This window comes from Mus pahari, chromosome 12, assembly GCF_900095145.1.
Source record: "Mus pahari chromosome 12, PAHARI_EIJ_v1.1, whole genome shotgun sequence".
NCBI lineage: Eukaryota > Metazoa > Chordata > Mammalia > Rodentia > Muridae > Mus > Mus pahari.
The window spans coordinates 18,807,710-18,829,788 of record NC_034601.1 but is presented as its reverse complement, the minus strand read 5'-3'; the positions used below and the strand labels follow the sequence as shown (position 1 = coordinate 18,829,788).

Genomic DNA, 22,079 nt, shown 5'->3' with positions numbered 1-22,079 from the left:
CTTTCCATTGTTCTAGAGTTCATTATATGAGCCAATTCCCCAAATCAAGGGCAAAGGACATTGTCCTCTGACATTCCAGCATTTTACTGCCAGTCACCATTCAATCAGGAGAGTTGAATTGGAGTTACTGTGAGCATGTAAGATCATGAATGTTAGAGCTCACACCATTTATAGAAAGAGATAGGGGAGTTAATGTTGGTAGTGGAAAGTTTGAGGGCCACAGAGAAAACTACCAAGCAATTCCCCTAAAGCCTTGGCATCAGTGGAAAGGCTGACATCTACAGATGAATCTAACTAAAGAGGTTTCTAGAACTCTTGGCTCAAAGACGACAGTGGACCTTTAAGGGTCCACATTCACATAGCAGATGGCAGTTACACATCCCTGCTGGTTCTCAGAGCTGGTTCTGTAGTGGGAGGGGAGAGCCAGGTAGAGAGTAGAGGAATACGAAGATAAGTTAGAACTTACTATGTCTTCTCCATCTGCCCAAAACAACCTTTACCATCATGAAAATAGCCTTAACCCCAGAGTAATGGCTACCGCCTTCCAGATTTGCTCAAGCTCTTCTTTGGAACAACCCTAGAATGATACAGGAAGGAAATCCTAGGGCTCCAGATCAGCTAAATTGTTAATAAGGTATTCCAGCAAGGATGTTGATGTCTGACGAAAATAAGTATGAAATGTTTTTCACGGGCTCAGAGTAGGTTTCAGAAGGCTTTTGGTGTTGGTTGTGAGTGATGCCAAGTAAGTGCTCTACAACTGAACTGTGTCTTCCAGCTCCTAAAGATTTCCTGGACCTTCTCAACTGGATACATCTGGTTTCCTTCCTTATAGCCCAAGGCTGCCCATTTTCATTGCAGTTATTATGCCCTGGCAATATCACAGGGCACATATTTGAGCATTTATATTATTTTCCTACTAAATTTCACATTCCCAGAGGCATGCTTGTTAGCTTATGTCACAGAATAAGTAATTTTTGAGCAGTTTTCATATTATAGTCCAGACAGAAATCAGGACAACTGAGTTAAAAGAAACCAAACTGATGACATGGAGCCACGTGCTGATGCCCTAAATAACAATAGCTTACAACAATATGGTTGCCATTGTAGGAAGTGGGAAGTATAGAGTCTGTGATCCTCAGTCACAGGGGCCTCTAGTTATGAATTCCATGTTTTCACATGATAAGCTGCCTCCACCACATTGATATGATGAGTCCAGATACAGGGACAGTCAAAACAGGAGCCATGGCTCAATCTTGCTATACTCAGAGGCAAATGATCTTGCAGCATTTTATAACAGTGGGATATAAATGTTTACCAGGGTCACTGAGCCTTCTATTTAGCTTGTGGCTTGAGCTGTCACTGAGCCACATTCACTCTGGGAGAAAAACCCATGAACTCAAGATAAGGTTGCAAGTGGCTCTCGAGCCAGGAAACTTGTTTGGCCGAGTGTCTGTGTCCTTTGTCACGCTCTGTGTCACACTCTCTGTGTTGGTGCCTCTTCCCTGTGTCCCAGAACCTTCTCAAAAGCAAAACATGCTATCAGAAGTGCTCAAGTTATCTCTCTGCTCTTCTGAAGTCACTTCCCCTCTGGGTCTCGTCTTCTTCTGGAAGAAGAGAAACTAAATTTCTTGCAGGTCCTCCTCATCAGCAGTGTACTCCACTTCTATTCTGGGCTGCAAGCTGAATTCTTAGGACCTCAGACTGTCTCTTGTCTGCTTCTACAAATATCTCTATGACTCAGTTTTCTTGGCTTTCCGCTAGAGCATGCATCCCTGTTCTCTAGATTGGGGTAGCCCTTAGGTGGCGATTGCTTACCATCATGAGAATAACCTTAATCCCAGAAGTTGCAAGGAGTGAGATAATCCATTCTAGGTCCCAAGTAGATCTCTATTCCAGATTATCTGTGGCTGATTTTGCTTGAAAGAGCCTGTGCCCTGCACACTGCAAAATCCAAGAGGCTGGGGGACTGCCAGGCTACAGAAAGGTTTGTGTGCTGTGGTCCTGATTGCTTAAGTCCTGACAGTTCAGTTGTATTCAATTCTCAACTGTGGCAATATGATTCATAAATAACCTTATCTTCACTAGTCATCCTAGATCTGTGTGTTGAGATGTCTACAGGCGCATAGGTCTATACTCTGATGGTACTAGAGACAACTAACACCAAGTTAGAATGCTGGGGTTTTGCAGTTACCCACTGAAGAATCTCGTCCCTTAGTCCTTCTTCTAAATCTATTAAATCTCCTTTCTATTAAATTCCAACAAGAGCAGTGTAAGTAGGTTCCAATTTATAACATATTAAAAATAGGCAGACAGAAAGTAAGGCTACTACTGTACACAAAGTAGACCACTTGGTTAAAAAGTTGTAAAAACTGCAGAGGCATACAGCTGAGCAGTGTTCCATGCAGGGCAAACAGTAGAAGGGCTCAGTATTCCCAGGGTCCCACTCTAATGTAGTATAATGACACTTGACATTTGTGATGTTCGAACTCACCCAGGGAAACTTGGTGTATTTTACTTAAGAAAATAGCGATTCACATAAAACATTTTTTTTAAAGGAAGTGCTCTACCCTAATAGAAAAGGATTTTAAGGATTACTGTTAGAAAACCTTTAATTATCTGGAAACTCCCACTAACCATGGTAGCATAGCAGCTAGAAGGCAAGGAGTGGCAGTTCAGCTGTGTAGAGAAAGGCGCATTCTGCAGCTAGAGTCTGTGGGAGATGCTACTATCTGCACAGAGAGAACAAATAGCATGGCCATGAGCTCATCTTCTGTTTACACTTCAGTTCCCGACATTGGTGATTAATTGTCCTTGTGTTTTGTTGCCAGGGGCAAATTGCTTTCCTTCTTATTTTAAATAAATAAACCATTAGTTTCAAAACAGAAGTGTCAGATGTCAAGATATTCTGCCATTCTAGGCTTAGGAACACAACAATGGACTCATTAGAAGCCACTCAAGACAGACAGCCTTTGAGAACCTCCTTTTAGTGGCAGAAGCCGTTCTCCATAGGACCTTCTCCTATAGGTTGGTTAAAACACCAGTGCAGATGCTAACAAACAGAAATACAAGCTTAAAAGAATCAAGTGAGCTGTAAGTTGCTTGCGTAGGAGTAAGGAAGTAGGTTAAATGTGCATAGTCAAATGAATGACACCAACCAGCTTTTTCCCAGAGCCAGACATGTAAAGTCAGCTTTAGACAAGCAATAGGTTATTTCTACTTCGTTATCCAAATTTTCACAGGGTCCCAGGCCCTTCCAAAGTACGAAATTCTTTTATCAAGTAGGAAAATGTTGAGTCTGATTTCTGCATGTGTACATGCATATAATCTCTGGGGCCTCCAAAAAGCAATTTCTAAATGTTTCGGGGCTACCTATTAAATATAGTTATGAGTACATGACTTCTTGCTCAAAAAATTTTAATGTCTTCCACTCACACTATTAACATTACCAAAGATCAACCACAGCAGGCTGCAATGTCCTTCCAAACACAGTTTCCTCCTGCCATTCTCACCGACTCTCCGGCTCCTCAGAGTCCCCACAATGTGTCTTGAAGTTTTAGTTCTTGTTAGCAATTATTTATTGGATAAATAACTATGTGCCAGGTTCTAGTCTGTGGGCTGGGGAAATGCCGATTTGAAAACAAAACTCTCTTACTGCCCTGTAGCCTGGTGTTACACTGGGAACCCTTCAAGTCCTGCCTGCTTCTGTGAATTCGCTCATCACACTGTTCCAGCCCTGCTTGTGTCTGCTGGTCTGAACACCACTGTCCCACAGAGCTTTGCTCGTCTTTCATCACCCTGTCTCCTCGAGCTTGGTACAGTGGCAGGCACACACTGGATGCTCTGTGAATGGCTTATTGTGTGTAGTGTTTCTTTTCCCAGAAAGCACGGTTAGCTGCAGATAGAATCCGTTTGTGAGGCTATCTAGCTCTTTTCATGTTTTCCATGGAATTGTTTTCGAAGAATAACTCATCCAGATGGCACTGGGGAGGCACACACCAAGTGCCTGCTGAGGGAATCGAACCGAACGAACGGAACCGATTACATGGTCACATTCACTTACACCAGTCCCATGCTGTCTGCAGATCTAACTGTTCCTAGCTTCCTCTCTTTGAGTTTCCAATACTGCCTCATCTGCTTGTGGGCAGACCTGTTCTCAGTCTTTTTGAAGAACCAGAGAGAGGCTGACATGGGAAGGCACTCACTTTATTCCTTTTCACTTTGATCCCAAAGGTAGAAACAGAAGACCAGGTGCTGGCAACCTTCTGTGGCAGGGAGACCACCGATACCGAGCAGACCCCCGGCCAGGAAGTGGTTCTTTCGCCTGGCACCTTCATGTCTGTCACTTTCCGGTCAGATTTCTCCAATGAGGAACGATTCACAGGCTTCGACGCCCACTACATGGCTGTAGGTAAGTCACCTCATCTTCAGGTCTCCCTTATCTCTAGAGATGAAAACTGCCTTGTGCTCTTTCCTTGACTGACATCCACCCCCTGGATTCTGCCTGCAGTGGCTTCCTGCACTTTTGCATCACAAATCCACCCATCTAGCTAGCTACCATTCAGCCAACAATTAATCTTTATTGATATATGCCAAAGTCATGGCAAATATCATTATATTGCTTCCTAGTTCAACACCTATTAACAATGCTTTGCTTTGCTGTAGAATATACATATAATAAAATGTATAAATCTTACATATGCATTTCTTGTATTTTGTGCATATCTATTCCTTCCTCTTCTTCTTCCTCCTCCTCTTCCTCTGTAGATTAGTTTTGCTTCTAAAAATGTTACATAAATGAACATACAGAAAGTACAGTTGGGGACAGCATAAAGTTGAAAAGCTTCATCTAGGATGTTGTAGCTCCCTGGACAGAACTGTGTTCCATAGTGTTAATAAATACACTGTAAAGCTAGGTATCCATTGAAGGGTACCTAGGCTTCACTTATTTTTTTTTACACTCCTTATAAGATAAAGATTATTTCGGTCTTTTGTGGATATATGTTTCGCTGTTTATTGTGACTATCTAGACAAAGAATCACTAGTTTGAAGACAGCTGTGTTGAGTCTAATAAGAAATTGCCAGATTTTTCCAAATAATCATGTAATTTGTATATCAGAGAATGGCATTTATGGTGGCTCCATGTTTTTACCAACATTAAACACTGTTAATCATTTTCCCTCATTCTTATTTACTGTGGTGAATATATGTTGCTTAAATTCTATCCTTTGATGAACATCATATGTGTGTGTGTGTGTGTGTGTGTGTGTGTGTGTGTGTGTGTGTGTGTGTGTGTGTGTATTGGCCACTTATATGCCTACAGGAGAAATGAATGTTCACACGTCTAGGACAGGACTCAATCTATATCAGGGACAGAGGGGATGGGGATGTGGTGGTGAGCCAAGCTTTCCAAGACCCCCCTACCCAGGACTTTTCTATCCATAGGATAAGGATAGTGGTATAGTGTAGTAATTATCAATTATCATAACCAAGATGTAGTGATTGCTTCTTCCAAGACTCAGATTGGCAAGGTTCAAACCTAGCTCTCTTCAATCTTGGGCAAGTTGCCTGACTTCTCTGTGTTCTGTTTGCCTCATCTGATGAATGGAGACAATGGCCACCTCTGGCTTTTATACAGGATCAAATGAAAGAAAAGCATGACCCTTCCCAAAGGATGAGTGACCTTAAGTGTTTTGTAAGTGTGGCTTAATCATCACACGTGTGGCGACTGACAAGAGGCTCTGCCTGCCCCACAGATGTGGATGAGTGCAAGGAGAGGGAAGACGAAGAGCTGTCCTGTGACCACTACTGTCACAACTACATCGGTGGCTACTACTGCTCCTGCCGCTTTGGCTACATCCTCCACACAGACAACAGGACCTGCCGAGGTAAGGCCTAGGGATAATTCCATGCCATGTCATGATATGTGGCATGTTCCAATAAGATCAGGCGAGACACAGATACTTAGTGCACACCATTAAAATAAGTCAGGGCTGGAGAGACGGCTCACTGCGGAAAGACCTTGCTGGATGAACATGAGAATTTCCCTCAGTCTTCGTGTAGAAGCTGGCCTCATTGAAGCATGTCTCTGGGGGGACAGAGACAAGTAGACTCTCAAGAGCTTGCTGGCCCCCCAAACTAACAGAAATGAAACAGTGAGCTTTAGGTTCAGTGAGAGACCCTCTCTCAAACTTAGGTGGAGAGCAAGAGGAAGACATTGAACTCTGGTCTCTGTATCATATGCCAGCTATATACATCTGCATTTGCACGGGGGGGGGGTTGGGGGGAAGAGGGAGAGGGAGAGGAAAAGAGACAGAGAGACAGAGATAAAGAGAGGCAGAGACAGAGAGAGACAGAGAAGTAGAAACAGAGAGACAGACAGAGACAGAGAGAAAGACAAAGACTTATAAAAAAAAATTTAAAGATACACACACATTCCATATAGATAGATAATGCACTGATAACTCCATTAGGAGCCTAGGATCCACTGTCAGAGGAACATATGACAAGCTCTGAAGATGAGCTGTCTTTTTTGGGCAGGAAGTCTGTTCTACACATTTGGGGGGGGGGTTGATGTAAAAACATGAGGTAGTTTAATGGCGGAGCTCCGGGATGACGTGTACCTCACGCAGGAGGCAGAGGCACTGACCTCGTGGCCTGAAAGCTAGGGGTTTTTATAGGGGGAAGGGGAGGGACTAGCAAGAATTGGTGCAGTTACCCGTGATTGGCTCAATTAAACGTACACATTTGCAGGATGCAAAGGCAGGAATGCTAGGAGACCTGAGGGGCGGGTTAGCAGAACAATTGGTTCGGTCCCAGGAATGTTCCAACAATGGCCTGCCTGGGTGTGCCCAGGCTTGTCTCACTGCTCTCCGCCTCAGGCTTCCAAGCTTACAAACAACTATTTCTTTTCTTTTTTTTTTTTACATTTCAAATGCTATCCTGAAAGTTCCCTATACCCCCCACCACCACCCCTGCTCCCCTACCCACCCACTCCCACTACTTGGCCCAGACCTTCCCTTGTGCTGGGTCATATAAAGTTTGCAAGACCAAGGGACCTCTATTCCCAGTGATGGCCGATTAGGTCATCTTCTGCTACATATGCAGCTAGAGACACAAGCTCAGGGGGTACTGGTTAGTTCATATTGTACAAACAACTATTTCTCTGGACATAAGTTGCATGAATCCCAGGCCTTAAATTTCATTTCCCTTCAATCCCCCCCCCTTTTTTCTAAATTATTCTAATCTTAGAATTAGAGTAACAATTCTGTCCCTAACAGAGGCAACTAGTTGATTAATTAAGCAGAGTCCAAAGGTTAAGAGTAAAAGCGGAATTAACAGTGACCCAATGATGGCTGACAACATTGGTCAGCCAGGGAAGCCTTATATTAATGTGAGACACATGAACTCAGGTTGGGATTTCTTTTACTTTTATGGCGGTGGGCGTCGTCAGCAGCTCCAAGTACGGTCCTTTTCACCTTGGCTCTTCACCAGGATAGTGTCTCCTACTTTAAACTGATGTGGCACCTGTGTATCACCAGCAACATAGGTTTCTTTTAATTGTTCCCAGATCTCTGTTTTTACAATTTCAAGAGCCTGTCACATAGATGTTCTACACATTTTTGTCTCCTCTTCTACTACAAGTAATCCTGTTACTTTGTTTCAGCAGCCCCTCTGTCCCTCTCTAACAGAGAGAACCACAGACTAAAGGACAGAGGAAGATGATAAAGAGAGCAAGTGGCTCATTCACTCTCTCACTGTGTCATCTTCTAGCACCATGGCTTCTGCTTTGCCAGCTCAGGTTGGGGCTGAGATCTTGATCTGAGAGCATTCCTCAGGCTAGCTGTGTAAGAGGCACCTTCGTGTTTACACAAAGTGAATGCTATGCTTGTTACACTTACATGAAGGAAGCATGGGCCCAGACTAATCAGACCCGAGCTGGCCTGTAGAAGTGACAAATGCTGCCCTTGACAGGAGTAAAGGACTATGGGAAATCATTCAACACTGGGAGAACAGATTCTAAAATGATTCGGAGGTGTGATAGAACTTAAAACATTTAGGGGAATTGCCCATGGGTAAGATCTGTGCTTGTGAGCCCACTTGGAGAGGGCTCACTGGAGGAAGTCAAGACCACAGACAAGAGTTCTTTACTTCCTCCTTCAATACTTGCTGAATAAAGCTGAAGACCTTCTATATAAGCCCATCATCATAAAGTAGTATCTTCAAAATGGAATTTTCACAGAGAGAATTATGAAAGCCCAGGGTCAAGGAGCCTAACATTTTTTTTTTTTTCATCCTGACCGCAAGAACCTTTTAAAATATCCTACAGATATGTGATCTATGCTTATGAACCACATATCTCTCTGTGCACAGAGAATAAGGAGAGTAAGGTGTCGCAGGAACTACTTCTAACCTTCAGGAGGGTGACACTTCCCTATGAGGATGCTTGAGGTAGAAAGTGAAAACGGAGGTTCAAGTGACCTCATTTCTGCAGTTTGTGTTGAAACTTTACATTAGTCATGCTTGCCCTTCTGGGCTACTGTTTCTCAATTTTCAAAATGAACGGAATGAACAAAGGCTTACAAAGCACGGACACACCAGGCAGGGGAGAGGCCTGCCCAAAGGACCAAAGTTCAGAAGCCTAGAGTAGGCTAAGTCATAGACAGGCCCCCCCAGGATGTTGGATAACAGGAAAAAGGCAGAATCCTGTGGTTCAGAAAACTCAGTTAAGTAAGGACAAGGAGTCAGTAAAAGAATGTATGACATGATGTCCAAGAGGGTGGAGCTATGCAACTAACCAGAGAAAGGCAGGGGCTGGGCATGGAGGGTATAGGGGCAGAGGGGAGTGGAGAGGGGGCAGGGAGTAGTGGGGAGGGAGGCAGAGGGTAGTAGGGAATGGGAAGGACTTTTCTTACATAAGGGTCAAGAGTGACTTTGAGCAGAAATCTGAAAGACGTATGGTCAAAGGAGGAAGTAAGACCCAAAGAGGTCCAGACATAGCACCTGACCCCTTCATCTCAAAACCGTTCTTCTCAAAGTGGCTGCCTGCCCCTGCCAGAGGATCCCATGGCAAGGGACATCATCTATGGTAAGCCCATCTGGAGAGACACACAGAGAGTCTGAGATGGAGTCTTAACTACAGATTTTTTTCCACAGGTGATGGTGGATGAACCATTACCTTCCTCAGAGATTCGGGATCTCAGTAAAATGGGGATTGCTTCTCTGCCTGCTTTCTGGGAACACTGAAAAGATTACACAGTGGCAGAGAAGCAAGGTGTGTGTGTGTGTGTGTGTGTGTGTGTGTGTGTGTGTGTGTGTGGTGTACCATTTCTCTGTTGTGTTTTCCACAGTGGAATGCAGCGGCAATCTCTTTACCCAGAGGACAGGCACAATCACCAGCCCCGATTACCCCAACCCTTACCCCAAGAGCTCAGAATGTTCCTATACCATTGACCTGGAGGAGGGCTTTATGGTCAGCCTGCAGTTTGAGGACATTTTTGACATTGAAGACCATCCTGAGGTGCCCTGTCCCTATGACTACATTAAGGTAAGCGTACAATGGCTGCTATTCCCAAGGGCACATCTTGGCCCAATTGGGAAAAATGAGAATTCCAGGCTTTTGGCTTTTCAGCTTCTCTTAGGTCTGGGAGCTGAGGCACTAGCTTTCCAGAACATCAATATTTATAATGGTGCCTTGATTTCATTAGATCCAGATTGGGATCTCCTCTGATTCCAAACAGGCTCCTTGGCCCGTAGGGTAGTATGAGGTAGGGAATCACAAAGTCAAATTCCAACAGTTTAGGGATGTCCCCTGAGCCACATTCAGCACTGTGGGGTGCATCCTGCTCACTCACATGGGGCTTTGCATTCAGAAAGGACTCATGCTTGGATTAATGGGCTACAGTTGCCATCTTGAACTTCTTAATACATTCTGAAAAGGATGCTCACACTTTTGGCTTGTACTAGATCCCACGCATTACACAGGTAGTTTTATTTGAGGAAAGAGACAATTATAAAGGCAGTAATGAGGAAGAAAATGTCCAAGGTTAATAGCTACAACATTTGAAGTTATTCAGATTATCAAACACAAGATAACCTAAATTTGAGCTTTGGTGGGATGGTGGGAGAAATAGTTCTCAGATGTGCAGGGAGTAAAATCAGAAGTTTGTAGAGTGCCTAGAAGTACCTAGACATTCCTGGGCAAAATGTCCAACTGAAGCCAAATATTGGGCTCTGATTTCAGGGGACCCAAGAGAAATAAAGATGCCACTGACTGTGTAGACAGGTGCTTATCTAAGCCATGTGAATTCTGAGCTGTTCAAGAAAACAAAAGAGATGGGAACTGGAACCCATGAGTCCTGAGAGCTAGAAAGAGGAGCAGGACCATCCAGGAGATCAGGGAAATGTTAGCAGTGACAGAAGCAGAAAAGCCCAGGAACCCCTGTGAGGAAACTCAAGAACTTGATACCTGCTTGCTCCCTAGTGAATCAGAAGCTAAGAGGGGTCATGGCTGCAGCTGACTCAGCCGCAAACACAGACATGACTGTGTTGCTGTGCATAAGGTGCTCCCAACACATCAGGACTCAGTGACTCTTATCAAATGCTTCGGTAGACCAGAAGTCCCAATAGGCTCTACTTAGGTAGGCTCTACTTAGTCTCATAGGACTGAAATCAATGCATCAGTTTGATGGGACTCTTACCTTGAGGATCTGAGAAACAAACCACTTCCAAGGTTACCTGAGCTGGTAGCAGAATTTTATTCCTGACCTTTGTAGGACTCAAGTGCCACACTGGTTGGTACCAGAAGCTGCATTTGCGCTCTCTCTCTCTCTCTCTCTCTCTCTCTCTCTCTCTCTCTCTCTCTCTCTCTCTCTCGTTCTTCTGTATTTCTCCCTGAGGAGTCCCTCTTGCTAGCCTTGTGAAACTCAAAGGCCTCTGTAGAGTAGAGGAAACCACAGGCCTCAGCTATACATCTGACAGAGGACTGATGTCTAAAATATTCAAAGAATTCAAAAAACCTAAACACAAAAAGGCAACAACCCAACTTTTAAAAAATGGAGCAGGATAGAGAACTCTCAAAGGAAGAAATACAAGTGATTAAAACAATCTTTTTAAGTGCTCAACACCCTTAGCCATTTGAGAAAAGCAAATTAAAATTACTTTGAGATTTTATCTTGCCACAGTCAGAATGGCTAAGATCCAGAAAACAAATGACAATTACTGTGAGGTTGTGATGAAAGAGGAACCCATATTCACCATTAGTAGGACTGTAAATTGATACAGCCACTATTTAAAAAAAAAAAAAATCAGTGTAGAGCAGTGGTTCTCAATTTGTGGGTCGAGATCCCTTTGTGGGGTTGAACAACCCTTTCACAGGAGTCATCTAAGAACAACAGAAAATAGGAGCATAAATTCACAACAGCAGCAAAATTACAGTTATGAAGTAAGAACAAACACCATGAGGAACTGTATTAAAGAAGTGCAACATTAAGATGGTTGGGAATCAGCCAGGAGTGGTGGCACACGCCTTTAATCCCAGCACTTGGGAGGCAGAGGCAGGCAGATTTCTGAGTTGGAGGTCAGCCTGGTCTACAGAGTGAGTTCCAGGACAGCCGGGGCTACACAGAGAAACCCTGTCTTGAAAAAAACAAAAACAAAGCAAAACAAAAAAGACAGTTGGGAATCACTGATACAGAGGTTCCTCAACAACTAGAAACAGAGTTACTAAACAACCCAACAATATCATTCATTGGTATCTTTTCAAAGAATTCTATATACTACTATAGAGATAACAGATCACCCATGTTCATTGCTGCTCTATTCACAATAGCTAGGAGGACATGGCCTCCTAAATGTCTATCAGCTGATGAATGAATAATGGAAATGCTGGACATATATACAAGGAAATTCTATTCAGTGATAAAGACCAATGAGATTATTAGATTCTCAGGTAAATAGATGGAATCGAGGAAACTATTGAGTAAAGTCATCCGGTCCTAGAAAGATAAGTATTACATGTTTCCTGTCATATGTGGATGCTAGCTTAGAATTTTTAGATAGGTATGATTAATTTGGAGAATTAACTGTAGAAGCCAGGAAACTAGAAAAGTAGGGTGAGAAGTAGGGTTTTAAGGGAGGGCAGATAGCAGGGGACAGGTGGTATGAAAATGAAAGAAGATTCTGGAGAGAAAGGATTAAGTGGGCGTTAGGTTAGGAGGGTAGGGCAACTGAGGGTTGGAGGTGTGTGTGTGTGCGCTGCCTAATCTTATGCCAACTTGACACAGACTAGAGGCATCTGAAAGTACCGAACCCTAACTGAGAAAATGCTTCCAATAAGATTGGACTGAAAGCAAGCCTGTTGAGCATTTTCCTAATTAGTGTTTGATGGGGAAGGAGCCAGTCCATTCTGAGTGGGGTCCTTCCTGGGCTAGGGTTCTATAAGAAAACCGGCTGAACAAGCCATGCAGAAAAAAACCAATAAACAGTGTTCCCCCAGGGCCTCTGATGAGCTCTTGCCTCAAGTGTCTGCCCTGCCTGAGTTCCATTCCTGACTTCCTCCAATGATGGATGAAAGTATAAGCCAACTAAATACTTTCCTTTCCAGTTTGCTTTTAGTGGTGGTATTACATCTCAGCAACAGTAACCCTAACTAAAACAGGAGGAATAACTAACACTAAAGATGTTTGAAAGAGCTATATGGAAATATATTACTTTAGCTGCTTCGTTTTATTGTTTCTTTGCTTTGTACATAAAAGTTTAAATGGAGTTACCTAAATAGGGGAATATTGCTCCTCCCAGAAGCCATAGCTATCAAACAAACAACCCAGTGGCAGGTGCAGGATACTACCCTTCAAGTCATTTGTCAGAGATATCCCACAGAACCCTGATAAACAAAATGGGTTATTGTCGTTTGCTCTTTGCTATCCATCATAAAGAAACGGTAAGACTCTATTGCTGAAGACACCCTACACTTGACTTCCAGGGCATGGAGAAGTCAAGTGGGTTCTGACCTAGTAGTTTCTTTCTTTTTGGCTAGCTTTCATGGTACCTGTGGTGCCATAAAGGCTGCTGAGGGAAAACAGTCACCAACAGGCATACTCAAGTGTGAGCCTTGTGATCTATAATAGTATTCTTGTACGATACGCTCTTGGGTGCAATCGTGACATTAATGTTAGAGGGTGACCTGTTGCCCTAACCATCTGCCCTTGAGACAATCCTTGAGGGTAGGGAGTAAGAAGGAACAGGAATCAACACAGAGCTCGGGAGCCAGGTAAGGAGCAGAAGTAGACTCTTTTAATGAAATAATGACTGGTGTCTATGTACCCTCGGCTTGCCTCCCCTTCATCCTCAACTGTTTGTCCCACCCATCCGATTGACTACCCCAGTCACATGCTCTGTCTTTGTTCACCTCTGGGTGTCAGGCATATCCCAGGCTTGATGAATGTGGAAACACCTGCTTCGCATGCGTGGGCCATTGCAAGCCGCTAATCAGAACTTGCTGACCCACTCCTCCTTCAGTGATCAACTGCCTTATAATTGAATTTAAGGCCCACACCACAGGACTCATGCCTGGCCCTGTAGATTTCTATACCTGGGAAGGTCATAGAACTCAGGAAAGAACCCACTGCTATCATTTTGTTAAATATGCTGTCAAACCACTTTCTTCTACACCCATAGATTAATGAAGCTCTCAACCCGTATCAGAGAAGCTTCATTTTACAATGGGCTGAGATTAATACATAGACTCACATCCAGTCAGATTGCAGAAAGTGAGCAACTGTCCTCAGCCCTAAATGGTCACCTACATCACACCCCCTTCTCGTGGAGTTCAAGGGACCCTGCAGAAAAGGTGATGGAAGGGTTGTGAGAACAGAGGTCTAGGAGGACTCCTGTCAAACAGTGTCTTCCGCACATGCCTGGGTCGTTTCCCCTCTCTGCCGCTGCCGTTGCCTCCAGGAGAATTCTCCACGGTCAGGCCAGTCAAAGCTCGGCATAGATGAGGGAGGGGCTCACCAAGTCCCAGTTCCGGCTGAAGAGCGTTGGCAGCTGAAGGCTAAGAAGATAAAGCAATAAAACGTTCTTTAGGGAAAGTGGTCCCTGAGAGGTTACCTATGAGCCAGGAAATGACCCCACTGCAATGCACAGATGGAAGGCACGGGTTAGCCTCAGTAGATTATAGAAAGAGGACATTCCTCATGTTGGGAGATGTGGTGGTGTGTCTGGGCAGAGTCAAAGGGGATGTGAGGGGCAATTATAATCAAAACACACTGTATGTATGTGAAATTCTCTGAGAATGAAAAAAACCTTAACATTTCAAAGTCCCCCGAGTCACAAAGAGGCACTCAGGAAGCAGGACAAGCTGATTGTTTTGGATGCTGCTCTACTGCCTCCATTACAGTCTGAGCCCTTGCATCTCTGCCCTCCCATCTGCAGTTTCTCAACTGATGCTCTTGCTTCCTTTATGCGCCTGCATCATCTGTTTTCCCACAGCACAGAGGGTTAGAGCAAGAGAGTCAGACCAAGACTGCACATGGAATTAAGCCAAATTCCTCAACGAAGTAAGACCCTTGTCACTCTGTCCAACCTCCTGTCAGGCCACCCCCTCTGTTCCTGCCCCACTGGCTTCTCCTGGCCCTCATGCCTGCTAAAATGTTTCTCATAGCTGGCCCTGCTTTTTTACAGATGTTGAATTTTGTCTGACTGGAAAGTGGTCTTCTTTTTTTTTTTTTACTCATCCTATGTGTCTGATCTAGTGCTACTTTTATATAGGACCTTCCTAAGTTGTTAGTTACTATGTTTCTATTACACAAATGATGACTTCTATAGATTATAGATTATAGAGTTTAAATATATATATAGAGAGATTATATACACTTCAATTCTAGAATTGTAAAGTGTGTTACATGTTCCTGCTACATATATATGTATGTATATGTGCATATATGTATATGTTTATGCATATATATGTTTATAATCATTTTTGTTATTTATTGTTAATCACCCCTCTAAACTATAGACTCTTTGAGAGTGAGAACCTCTCCAGTTTTGCGTACTGTTCAGGACCACCCCCAAAATGTTTACCTTTAATCACAGCAATATTAATTTGCTTTGTTAACTCCAAAGGCCACTGAAATTATGACAGAAATGGCCAAAAAAAATTTTGGTAATTGGTTAAGTCTACAAAAAACAAGACTATATGCTATGGATTCACATTAAGAATTCCAGAAAATTCCAGAATTAATTTTCCTAAAGCCGCACTGTGCACCACTCAGATGTGACTTGTCTCTCTCTATATATATATATGTTGCCTCTTTTAGATTAAAGCTGGTTCAAAAGTATGGGGTCCCTTCTGTGGAGAGAAATCCCCAGAACCAATCAGCACCCAGACTCACAGTGTCCAGATCCTATTCCGCAGCGACAACTCAGGAGAGAACCGAGGCTGGAGGCTCTCCTACAGAGCAGCAGGTAACCTCTCGCCCTTCCTAGGTCACACTACGCCACTGGGCTCCATGCTCACAAGGAGGGTTGTTGAGGGGTGAAGAACGCAGTCCTAGCTTGAAGCCCAGCTCCTCTGGGGACCTAGTAGACTGAGAGCCTGGGAGCCAAGATGCTCATCCTGGTTGAGTTTGCCAACCTATCCATGGGGAGTGGTCACCAAAGAGACTGAACGTATGCTCAAGATTGGAGATTCTTCCTCGTGTAGACACTGAAGATGGATTGAGCTTCTCTTTTTCCCTCACGTGGAGATTCGTTAGGCTAAGGAGACCTCCCAACCCCGATTGTCACCAAGTGTGGGATTGGAGCTTGTGGGCCAATCGGGAGCTCGAAAGATTTCTCTGTACAAATCTGTCTCTATTCGGGCCTCTTGGTGTGGCACGACCCTTGCAAGTGCCCCTCGGGCAGCTAGTCCTCACACAAACCCAGAGGGAGTCATATGACTCAATAAGCCTGTCGTAACTCAAGGAAAAAGAGGGTAGACCCCCAACCAGGAGTGCCCAATCACCTTCACAGGACCAGGAGGCCTGGCTCTGCCCGCATTGTCACATCCAGGGCACCCTGGGGAGAGGTGTGACAGAGAATTAACAAAAGAAAATTTGTCCCCGAGAAAGGGTCTCGCCAGAACCCAGTCACTGAGGTACTACTGGTCAGGAGCGGCCCTCTGAAGAACGGCCGAAGCATCCCACCATAGCCCCTTGGTGAGTGTGAGGCTACAGTCATCCTGAGTGGCCAATGAGTGAAAAAATGGCAGGGCGCAAATTTCAACTGAATATGAAGACCTCGCTTAGTGAACCGGGATAGGCATCTGTATGAGTGCCGGCCTGGGGGTGAGCTCCGTGTTGCTGTGAGACGATGGCCAGTCTCTGAGGGCTCAGGAAGCTGTTTGGCTGCCTCCCTCACTTTAAAGGCAGGCCCGCATTAGAAAGTCACTCACCCCGGCTTTCAAAACTTTTCTTCTAGACACCCGGCCCTGTTGTTCCCACCTCATTTCATGCCTTGCTTCCTCAGTGAGAGGGGTGGCGGGGGTCCTCTGCTATCATTTCTTCTTGGTTTCCTCACCTGCTGTCTTTTCATTTGCTTCCCGCCAGGAAATGAGTGCCCAAAGCTACAGCCTCCTATGTATGGGAAAATCGAGCCCTCGCAGGCCGTGTATTCCTTCAAAGACCAAGTGCTCATCAGCTGTGACACCGGCTACAAAGTGCTAAAGGTGCAGAGCACTGCTTGGGAAGAGGAGCGAGTGGGCTGGGAAAACGCTGCCTGCTGATGTTAGGAAACAAGTGTCTCCTAACATCCTGTTAAGCTTCCCAAAGCCTCCAGAAATTCAGAAATGACGCATTCCAGACACCTCTCACTTCGGGACAGGACACAGAGTTATTTATCAGAGCAACGAGTTGTCCTGAATTTTTAAATAGGGTTTCATATGGCTCAATGATGAGGGACTGCATCCTTGACAAAGTTCCTCCGAAGTGGAGGGGGCTGGTGCTGAAAGAGAAGCAGGTTTAAAGGTGGCAGGTGGGCACTCCTCTCACTCTCTCCAAAGTGCCAGTCTGCCTAGCCACCCTTCAGAGTAAGAGAGCAAAGTTCCCACTTTCGGGCACAAGGGGCTGGAACCAGTGGTTGGTATTGTTATATTCCCCAGGTGAACCCAATGTACAGCCAAGCTAGAGGCCCACTGCACTGCAGGAATTGTCCTTGTGAAGGGGCCCAATCAGCAGCAGCAGCAGCAGCAGCAGCATTACCTGGGAGCTGGTTAGAACCATGAATCCTTGGGTAGGTCAGAAGAACTGAACTGAAATCTTGGTGGCAGGGACGAGCAGCCTGTCTCCACTAGCCTTCTCTGGGTGATACTCACCGCTTGCTCTAGTTGGAGAACCACTGCTCTAAACCTAAGGTCAAAACCGTAGTCTTTCCTCTAGAGACTCTTGCCCATGCCTAGGGTGTAAATGGGGCGAGTGATGTGACATGCCATGTATTTATGGGTGAGTTTGCCTTTGAGACTCATGGGCTAACTCCTAGCTGAAGAGAGCCAGGTTTAAAGTTTGAGTTATCTTTGTTAGGAAATATGTGCTAACCCACTCCCTCCCTCTTCCCATGCCCTTCTGGCTTCCTTTCAGGATAATGAGGTGATGGACACATTCCAAATTGAATGTCTGAAGGATGGTGCATGGAGTAACAAGATCCCCACCTGTAAAAGTAAGAAAACCAAAGGGGTTGATTACAGTGATGCATTCCTTCACAGTATAGTGGGCTTGAAGCAATGAGCATTGGGGTGAAAAGCTTTGACAGAGCTCTCTAAGAGGGGCGGACAGAGATCAATAACCATGCAATAACTAGACAAAGGAATGTAAGAGCCCATTTCGGAAATAAGATTTTGGAATCACACACACACACACACACACACACACACACACACACACACACACCTTTAAACAGGGTACAAATGTGGCAAAGGAATATAAGCATATCTCAGTGTCTGAAATGAGCTTTAGCTCTGGAATTGCCTGTTTGGGAAACTCATTTGGCACTCAGCCCCAGAGCCCAGTGGTCTTGAATGTCTGCGTGCCAATCGCACACCCCCTAAGTCTTCCGGGTCAGCTGATGACTTAGGGCTGTGGGGTCATCACAGAGAACCCCACTAGCTCTGGTAACCTGGAATTCTTGACTTGTGTGCCCCTAACAAATTACAAGACCATGGACATTTCTGTAACTATAAAATAGAGGTATAGAGTAGCTTTAATTCTAGAACATGTGCCAATGGTTCTAGAGAGAAATAATCCACATAAATAAGCTATTGAGTGTTGTAAAATATAGACAGATAGATAATAGGTAGATAGATAGATAGATAGATAGATGATAGATAGATGATAGATAGATAGATAGATAGATAGATAGATAGATAGATAGATTTCCAGCTACTACTCCATTACTTTCATATCCAAGTAATTTCAAGTGTAAAATGTTCAAGGATCATAATTTTAGGAGCTATAAATAGTAACAGTATACTTGCAGTGACGGGGTGGGAAGGAGGACTCCGTGACTTGCTTTAGAATAGAGAATTCCAAATTAAGATATTATAGTCAGTGCCCCTCCCACCATTTTAATGACTCTGGACTCTGTCCCCTTTCTTTTCTCATGAATAGCTGCCACCCAGCACCCTACACTCAGCCAGATCCTTTCCTACTAGGAATCCTGGTGGGAAGGCAAATCCCAGGCTGCTGAGCACAATCTCACAGGCTGGTTTTCTTTTTCATATGGTGATAGGCTGTGGTCAGGACCATGTAAGGGGGAAAGACTGCCATTTTATAGCTTCAGTAATAAGCTAAGCACTCACTGAATGCCAATGCAGAGTTCAGTAGAGAATTCAGATGGAGAAGACAAGGTCCAAGCCTGAGGACCTCGTACGTTCCTGCAGTAAGGTGGCCCTGTGTGCAGTGTGCCTGGGCTCCAGCAAGGTCTGTGCAGGGCAAAGCGAGGGTCATTCTGCAGAAGATCAATGGAGGTTTTCAGTGTCCGGGACCGAAGCAGACTCTGTAGTTGGAAAGTGTAGATGCTAGCAGTAGGTAACGTGTTCATGCTCTTCTGGCCTCATCCTCCCTGGTCAAGATTGTGCTGACAAGTTACTGGATGCCTACACCCAATGTTCCTGTAAGGAGCAGGAATGCATTCTGGGTAGTAAGTGCTTAGTTATCTTCAGCCCATCCCTGTCACTGGGCAGGGCTTGGTTTCTCTGTCTTATATTTTTGGAAAGCAGAGGGTGCTATTAATACTTTTTACCTGGTAAATTAAAATGGGCACCTTGAAAGAGGAAATCACTACAACATGAGATAGTATTTTTAAAATAATAACTTATTTAATTTTATTTTATGTGCATTGCTATGAGTGTGTCAGATCTCCTGGAATTGGAGTAACAGACAGTTGGGAGCTGCCATGTGGGTGCTGGGAACTGAACCCGGATCATCTGAAAGAGCATTCAGTGTTCTTAACCGCTTGTCCCTCTCTTCAGCCCCCAGATAGTATTGTTTTATATGCCCTGTGCTAGACAGTCACAGAACAGGTTAACATTTTATACTGAAAATTTGACCCAATTCATTTGCATTAAACTATATGAGGACCGCTTCAGCTCTTATTAGCACACGGACAGCATCTCTGAGCATCTGTGGGTACCTTGTACTCTGCTAGGTCCTAGGGAAGACATACAGATGAGACTGACAAGTTTAGTCCCTGGGAATGTGAAAGCAGGGGTTGAAGACAGAAAGCATGCAAGGCGTGACTTTGCAACACAGAGACTGAGGATGTAGCTGGGACGGTAGCACACTTGCCTAGAATGCACACGGCCCTGGATCCAGTCCCCAGCATTGCATGTGCTGCCACACATGGTAGCACACGCTTGTAACTGCAACACTTCAGAGACAGGAGTCTGGAGATGAGAAGATTAGAATGTAAGGTCATCTTCAGCTATATAGTGAGTTCAAGGCCAGCCTAGGCCACATAACACCCTGTCTCAGAAAGAGACAGACAGACAGACAGACAGACAGACAGACAGACAGACAGAGAAAGAGACAGAGAGAGAGGGAGGGAGGAAGAGAGAGAAAAAGAGAAAGATGATTAAAAAAAAATGTGAAGAGGAACAGGAAGTGGAAATTATGGGAATCTTGGCCCTGTCACCACAAAGTGGTGACAAGTCCTGCTATACTCTGAACGCCATCTGTCAAATAAGCATTTGGGCTGGCTGAACGCAAAGCTCCCAGCCAGGGGCAGAATTTTCTCTTCCTCAGGAACGTAAGGATATAAGACTATGGAAATTCTCAGAATGATACAAATGCAGCCGTCCCAGACTGTCCTTCACACTGGCTGTGGCTAAACTTCATTCTTAGTCGGCTCTGGTGGAACGGTCTCTGTGTTTCCTGCGTGAACTATTTCTGCTTCGCTTGCTAATTTTTCTCTCTTCCTTTTCTCTCTTTCTCTCCCTCCCTCTCTCTGCTTTCTTCCTTCTGTCTCCTGATCCTCCTTTGCCTTCACCATGGTGACAGAAAGCGAGATCGATTTGGAGAACAAGCTGGAGTCAGAGCAAGTGGCAGAGTGAATGATTGGCACTGACGGGAACCCCACACAGTGCAGACATCTGAGAATGGATTACTTACAGAGAACCCAATCCCTTCCAGAACTGCCCCACCCCGCCCCACCCCACCCCCCAACACTCCATTACCCACTTGAGTGTGGATTAGAATGGCTGCGGAGCTAGGCAGTGAGCTTCATCAGCAGAAAGAGTTGCCTGCCTGTGAACACTGTCTCCCTCCTCACGATTCACTCACCATTCAAACTTACTACAAAAAGCAATGAAAAGACAATGGGTGATTATTTTAATCTCTAAGTGAACTGTACTCTTCTCAAAGGAAAATATGTCCTTGGGTTGAAAACCACAAATTTAATATACAATCATGTGACCTAGAACAACATGGGCCATGGCAACTGATCCACTCCATACTATAAGTTTAAGTGGGTAAGGGTGCCAACTACTTAGTGACTTTCAAATCTCTGGCTTCTACCACTGTCTTAACAACCATGGGTTTATAAACTGAATGATAACACAGAGTGTGGATGTTGGCGAATCTGGATGTTTTCTTATTCAGAAAGTGTATGTCCCATCCATACATTTTGGGATGAAGTTCTGCTATCTGAGGTTCTTTACTGCTAGGGCTTACAAGTTTTGTTTTGGTTTGGTTTGGTTTGGTTTGGTTTTGGGTTTTTTGGGGGGTTTTTTGTTTGGTTTTCTTTTTTAACTCACTATTAAAAACCTTAAAGAAATGAACATCACATCTGGAAGCAGCAGTCCTCAGCTTAGGGTCATGGCTATAGAAACGAGCATCACATCTGGAAGCAGTGGTCCTCAAGTTGGGGTCATGGCTATAACTAGGTCATTAGCAATGGTGAAGAAAGGGCTGGAGAAGAGCAGTGTGCATGCTGCTATCTAAAGGCCAATGTCTGCCTGAGTTCACACATGAGAGGGGCCCACCTCCTAGTCGGTAACTGCCCACTTTGATGATCAAGTGACCTAGATCCCTAGGGTTCTGACCTTGGTGAGGGCAGACTCCCGTGAGGGTGGATGGGTTTGTGTAGATTGAGATTCTGTCTTGGGGTAAAAATTCCCTTGATAGAGGAGATGAGAAGGACACCAAAGACAAATGTCACCTGGGCAAATGTTTGTTTGCCAGCCCCCAAGGACACGAGAACATAAACTGCCCAGTTAGCCGTGTTACAAACATGCCAGATATCAGCAGTCATCCGGGTGGGCCAGGCAAGGCCTGTAAGAGCTAAGTGACATTCTGGAGAGTCTGATGACACTGGAGTACAGGTAACCTGAGGGAAAGAGAATGAGGCCAGGATGGTCATGGGACATCATCCTGGGTCCTGAGTACCGTGTCAGATGCCATCCATGTATCGCTCTTTAAGAATGCAGAATAGCCGGCTGGTGAGATGGCTCAGTGGGTAAGAGCACCCAACTGCTCTTCCAAAGGTCCGGAGTTCAAATCCCAGCAACCACATGGTGGCTCATAACCATCCGTAAAAAGATCTGACACCCTCTT

At 44.7% G+C, this 22,079-nt stretch overlaps 1 protein-coding gene across 3 annotated transcripts in view; it reads left to right on the top strand.

Moving 5' to 3' along the window:
* Positions 1-22,079, top strand: part of Masp1 (mannan binding lectin serine peptidase 1) — a 72,294-nt gene that overhangs the window by 20,661 nt on the left and 29,554 nt on the right. For 2 of the 3 annotated variants that reach the window (XM_021209130.2, XM_029544541.1), the window contains exons 3-8: positions 4,231-4,408; positions 5,754-5,885; positions 9,348-9,544; positions 15,315-15,462; positions 16,584-16,702; positions 17,610-17,688. In XM_021209130.2, coding sequence (XP_021064789.1) covers positions 4,231-4,408; positions 5,754-5,885; positions 9,348-9,544; positions 15,315-15,462; positions 16,584-16,702; positions 17,610-17,688 — 853 coding nt within the window. Of the gene's footprint in view, positions 1-4,230; positions 4,409-5,753; positions 5,886-9,347; positions 9,545-15,314; positions 15,463-16,583; positions 16,703-17,609; positions 17,689-20,525; positions 21,213-22,079 lie in introns of those variants that run through there. The other variant, XM_029544542.1, reaches the window with a different exon arrangement.